General features: G+C 57.0%; 1 protein-coding gene across 1 annotated transcript; it reads right to left on the bottom strand.

Moving 5' to 3' along the window:
- Positions 1 to 2,000: 2,000 nt before the first annotated feature.
- CITED4 (Cbp/p300 interacting transactivator with Glu/Asp rich carboxy-terminal domain 4) lies at positions 2,001 to 3,385 on the bottom strand. Its single transcript, XM_019938026.3, has one exon. The coding sequence runs from the start codon at positions 3,099 to 3,101 to the stop codon at positions 2,544 to 2,546; it is 558 nt and encodes a 185-aa protein (XP_019793585.2). The 5' UTR covers positions 3,102 to 3,385; the 3' UTR covers positions 2,001 to 2,543.
- Between the last annotated feature and the right edge of the window lie 2,080 nt (positions 3,386 to 5,465).

The raw sequence follows: 5,465 nt of genomic DNA, 5'->3' as shown, positions 1-5,465 counted from the left end.
CTGGTTGGAGAACAAGACTCAAATGGTAAGTGACTTACTTGAGGTCAGGCAGCTAGTAAGAGCTGCTTCTGGAAATGGGCCCCGAGGCTATCAGACCACAAGCCTCCTGGCAGAATGGACACTCCATCCTCCTCCAGCTGGTAGGGTCAGAATCCTGCAAAGTGTCAGGGATTTGGGGATCCAGGTGGTGGGCTGCCCCAGACTTGCCTTTTCCTCTGTCCATCTGTTTGCTGTCCAACTAGTCAGCAGCCCCTCTGGGAGGGATGGTGGGTGGGAAATAGCTCAGGAGCTGGACTCCCTCTTCTACTCTTCTTAATTCTAGGAAGAGGCGGGTGTTGGGTTTCCATTGCAACCCCTTCCATATGGAGAGCACTTCAGAGCTTACCTACTGCTTATCATCCCACCCCTGAATCTGCTCCCCACTTACTATGAGGCTTATTGTCTTGTGAGATAGTAGGGCAGGGTTATTAGCCCTATTTTACTGGTGGAGAAGCTGAGGCCAGACCAGGGCCAGACCCTCCCATCCCAATCCAACCTTTTGGTTTTTATCTCTGGCCTGGGATCTTGGGCAAAGTGGAACAAACACTGGCTGTTCTAAGCCCAGAGCTCAGGTCAGTTCTTGCTCAGCAGCCTCTCTGCCCTTCCTCCCCAACCTGTTTGAGGATATCTCCAGGATCCTAGGGGAGACCTTCATTCATTGGCCAAACACCTCTGCTGCCCACTCCATGCCTGTCCTGGTGGTTCGGGAGCCGGTGCTGACAGCGTGCTCTGGGTGAGCTCCCAGGCTTGGAGGAAAGGCATGCCAACAAGCTCGGCATGAGGGTGAGGCCAACCACGGGGCACAGAAGGTCACAGCTCCATGTTCCTCTCCACAGAGTCTCTGGAATTCATTCTCTCCTCTCCAGCCCCCCTGCCTTGTTTTGCCCTGGTCCTCAGCCTCTCCTCCATGCTTTCCATTCCTCTCTTCCTGCCTTTCTTCCACACCCCTGAAGCACCTAGGGATCTTTCCAGAGAGAGGCAATAGCAGAGGGTGGCCAAGAGCTCATGCTACCAGGTCTGGGCCAGCACCACATCCTTCGTCTGTAGAACAGGGACTGTGCCTACCTCCCAAAGTCCCCGTAAAGCCAATAGACCTTTCTAGAGACCCCATGCCTTCCCGTACAGGCCCTGAACTTGTGTGCCTCCCTGCCTTTGAGTGGGCTCTCCACTTGCATGCCATCTTCTCCAAGTCCTAAAGACGTACTCACCATTCAAGGCTCTTCTCACCACATCAAATGCCACTGGCTCCCTGAAACCTGAACTGACCTGACCCCTTGCACCAGCTGAAACCACGTCCTCCTCTGGGTTTGCCCACTGGGCCATCCTACCTAGTTTTTAGTCCTCATCCTGCTCTTGTACCAAGATGAGTTGATTTCCAGGCCTGTCACTTGGACTGTGACTCCCACTTGGACTGGGACTCCTCGAGGGCGTGATTATTACTGTAGAGTAATCATCATTATCGTTTACTGAGGGCTGCCTGGGTGTCTTGCACTGTGCTGAAGGCCTCACATTGCATGGGATCCTCACAACCACCTAAGACCGGGCCCATCTGTCTCTGAGGAAATGGCTTCAGAAATCTCAATGGATGGTGTCTTGAACAAGAGAGAGAGCTCTGGTTCAAAGCCAGAACCTGAACCCTCAGGTACACCCCGCTCCCCTCTAGCCTCCATGCGGAGCAAACAGTGAGGGCAGCACCCCCAAGCTCCCCTCACCCCTCCCAGGAGCCGGGAAGTCCGTCTGTGGTGCCTTGGGGTTACCTTGCCATGCAGTGGTGGCAGCCTCTGCCTTCCAGATTATGACAGAACAATTGCACAACTCAGATATTTTCGAAAGAAACTGTCAGTTTCCTCTCCTGACCACTGCCAGGGGCTGTGTCCTCCATCCCACCCAGGGCCTCCAACAGCCTCAGGACTCGAGAAGCCAAATATAGCTGGAGTTATAAGGAAATGAAAACACCAGACTGGAAAGTGACCCAGTTTTATTGTGGTGCTGGAGGTCAGATGGGGTATTGCTCCACTCTGCAGGGCTGAGGGCTGTACATTCTGCCCCTCCCCAAGGCGGGAGGCCCAGCGACCTCAGGGCCCAGGCAGCGGGGTGGGCGCCTGGCGGGTGGGCGGCTCCAGGCACCCAGTTACCACAGTGGTTTGCACAAGGAAAGGGGGAATCAGGCAGAGGCCTGGGATGGCTCAGATTGGGGGTTGGGGCGGGGGAGGGTCCGAGAGGAGAGGACACAGAATCTTAAGAACTGGGAGTCCGGAAGGGGGCGTCCAGTCCCCTTCACTTTACCGCTGAGGCTCCGGGGCAGAGATGAACGCAAACTGTCATTCTGCAGGAGGCAGGGCCTGGAGTGAGGCCAGGCGTCCCAGCCCGGCGTCGGCTCTGGTGCACTAACTGCTGCCTCCACCCTCACGGAGGGTGCGTGCGGGGTCCAGGCGCTGGGTGCGGAGTCCGGTGGGCAGGCCCGCCTCCTTCTCTCGGGCACGCAGGCAGGCGCCCGGCCTCGCTCAGCAGCTCACCGAGCCGGCGGGCTGCGCCGACCCCAAGTCCGAGAAGCAGTCGAACTCGCTCTGGCCCAGGAAGAGCTCGGGCAGATCGCGCACGCGGTGCAGCCCGAGCTCCAGCTCCAGCGACGTCAGCGCCTCCTCGTCGATGAGTTCGGCGTCCATGCCTCCCAGGGCGTGCGCGGGCGGCAGCAGTGGCGGGGCCGGGGCGCCTGGCACCGGCTGCGGGCTCGGAGTTCCTCCCGAGGCGCCGGGGGGCGCGGTGGCGCGGCCCGGGTACAGCGTCGCCACGGGCTGCAGGTGCGCGCTGCCAGCGGCCGGCGGTGGCACGGCCGGAAAGGGCTGGAAGGCAGGCGGCGGCCCGAAGGCCCCGTACGCCAGGGCCCCCGGTAGAGGCGGCGGCGGGCCCAGCGGAGCCCCCCGCGGCCGCAACCCACTGTCCAGGCCCGGGCCCGAGTAGGGCTGCAGCGTCCGAAGCGCGTGAGGGCCATGGGCGGGCGCGGCAGGCGGCGGCCTCGGCACCAGGCTGTAGCCCTCGGCGAGCATCAGGTGGTCGGCCATGACGGCGGGCCGACTGCCGGCAGCGGCGGCGGCGGGCCGATGGTCAGGGCGGGCGTCCCCGGGTCCCGGCCAGCTGTTCCTCTGCAGCGAGGGATCCGAGCCCCTTGCCTTCTCCGCACTTCAGCCGGGCAAAGGAAAACCGAACCTGACCCGTGCTCCTGCGCAGCCCAGGACACACCGAACTCAGAGCTCTTGTGCACCCCAGCTCAGGGCTGAAATGACCCTGCACACCTACACAGTCGGGCTGCTAGACCTCCGCGTCGTGCCCCCGGCCTCGGCGCCCTCTTATATCGAGAGGCGGGGCTGCCCCCGTCCAGGGCGCTCATTGGCTGGATGAGACTCTCCTGGGCGGGCCGCACCGCCCCTCCAGGAGGCCTCAACCCCGCCCCTGTCAGAGCTCCGCCCTTTGGGCCTCAGGCCGGCGCCTCCGGCTTTGAGCTCTGTCTGGGAGCGGGGTGTTCGGCGCTTTTCAAATGGTCTGGTCTTGGCTGCCCTACGCTTAGTCTTGGGGCTGACTGGGGCCAAGCCTGCACGGACCAGAAGGTGGAGTAGGGGGGCCAGAGGTTTAGGCCCCCAGAACTGCAGGATCACAAGCCCAACCTCTTAACCTCTTAATTTTCCAGATTAAGAAAACTGGCAAGGCTCAGCGGCAGAAGGAGTTACCTGGGAATACACAGTAAAGCCTTGACAGAAGCGAGACTCGAACCCAGGCCTTTTGATTGCTACCTCTACACAGGGCACAGGCACCTTGGTGGTGCAGGGTCGCGGAAGATCAGCTGTCCATCCCCATAATCCCAGGAGAGCCCGTTGCTCCTCCTCCGGCTCCCACTCCCTTGTCTGTGGAAGCATGTACTGAGTTGTTATTAAAGTAATTTATGGGCTTGTTTCCTGAAGGACTTGTTCATCTTCATGTCCTCAGCACGTAGCCCAGAGCCTGGCCCAGAGCAGGTTTTCAGTAAAAGTTGGATGAATGAACAGATGACGGAATGGATTGCAACTCATTCCCCTGAGCTTCAGTTTTTTCATCTGCAAAACGGGACAACGACAGCACCAATCCGACTGGCTTGTGGTGAGGGTTAAATGAGGTGACGTGTGCACAGTGTCCAGCACAATGCCTGGTGCATGGTAGGTGCTCAAAAATGTACCTCAAATGAATGAAAGGCTGGGTTTACTTCTGTCCCTAGAGATCTTCTGAGCAGGGGATGTTGCACCTTCCCTTGATAAGAATAGTTATAACTTGGGTGTTAGAGTGCTATATATTCTACGAGCATCTTACTGGAGGCAGGGCATGGATATCAGCCCCATTTTGCAGATAAGGAGACTGAGGCACATAAAGGGGAAAGTGAGTGTCTTGGGGTCATACACAAGCAGAGTTAGCATGTGAATGCCTGTGTCCTTAGAGCAGCTGGAGTCTTTCCTGGTGGCCAAGAGACAACTTCCTGAACTGTACTCTCCACGTGTTTGCCACTCTGCCCCTCCCTTCTCTGGCTCTCCTCCCCTGGTAGTGTCCTTGGGATTTCCTGGAACCTGGGTTTATCCAGTTCGTGCAGAGGGGAGAACCCTAGAGTGAGAGTCCAGGGGCCTAAGTTCTAATTGTATCTCTACCACCCACAGGCAGTATGACCATTGGGTGTCACGAGGGGATGTCACTTGGTTCCCCAGGGCCTCAGCTTTCTACTCAGTGAAAGGGAGACTGGAGTCCCTGCCGGGTCACCTGAGAGCTTGTGAGAAGGTCACAAGTGACCATGGGTGTGATCACATTTTTTGCAAAGTATAAAAGCTGCACATGGGAACTGCGTCTCCTGAGTCCCTCTCCAGTAAAGAGTTCACACAGAAATTCCTAAACCTGGCTGCACCTCAGACGCACCTGGAGGGGTGGAGGTGGGAGGGAAGCAGGAGGCTTTGAAAAATACTGAATTTCTGGCCCCACCCAAACCCTTGACTCAGACTCTCTGAGAGTATTTTGAATCATAAATTTGTATTTTTACAAAGCAACCCTGTCATTCTGACATAGTTGTCTAAGGACACCAACATTTGGGAGCCAATGTGTCACTGAACAGTTTTCCTTTTTCAAAAAAATGTGGTGTGTGTGTGTGTGTGTGTGTGTGTGAATAATGTTTTAAAAGGTCTTTAATTTAGTCAACAAGTATTACTGAGCACGTATTCTATGCCAGATATTGATCTACAAGAGGTTTTCAAGCTTTGGGGATCAAGTAAGTCTTTGAGAATCTAATGAAAGCTACTGACTGAAAATTAATAGACGGAAACCTCACTGAAATGGAGTTGGGAGCCCAGAAGGGGGAGCTCTCACAAAGGTGCCACTGGGGCATCAATACAGATCCTAACAGGAAGAGACCTACCTTG

The sequence above is a fragment of the Tursiops truncatus genome, chromosome 1 (assembly GCF_011762595.2).
Source record: "Tursiops truncatus isolate mTurTru1 chromosome 1, mTurTru1.mat.Y, whole genome shotgun sequence".
Classification (NCBI taxonomy): domain Eukaryota; kingdom Metazoa; phylum Chordata; class Mammalia; order Artiodactyla; family Delphinidae; genus Tursiops; species Tursiops truncatus.
Note: the sequence above shows the minus strand (reverse complement) of the source record. Positions and strands in the feature narration are given on the sequence as shown.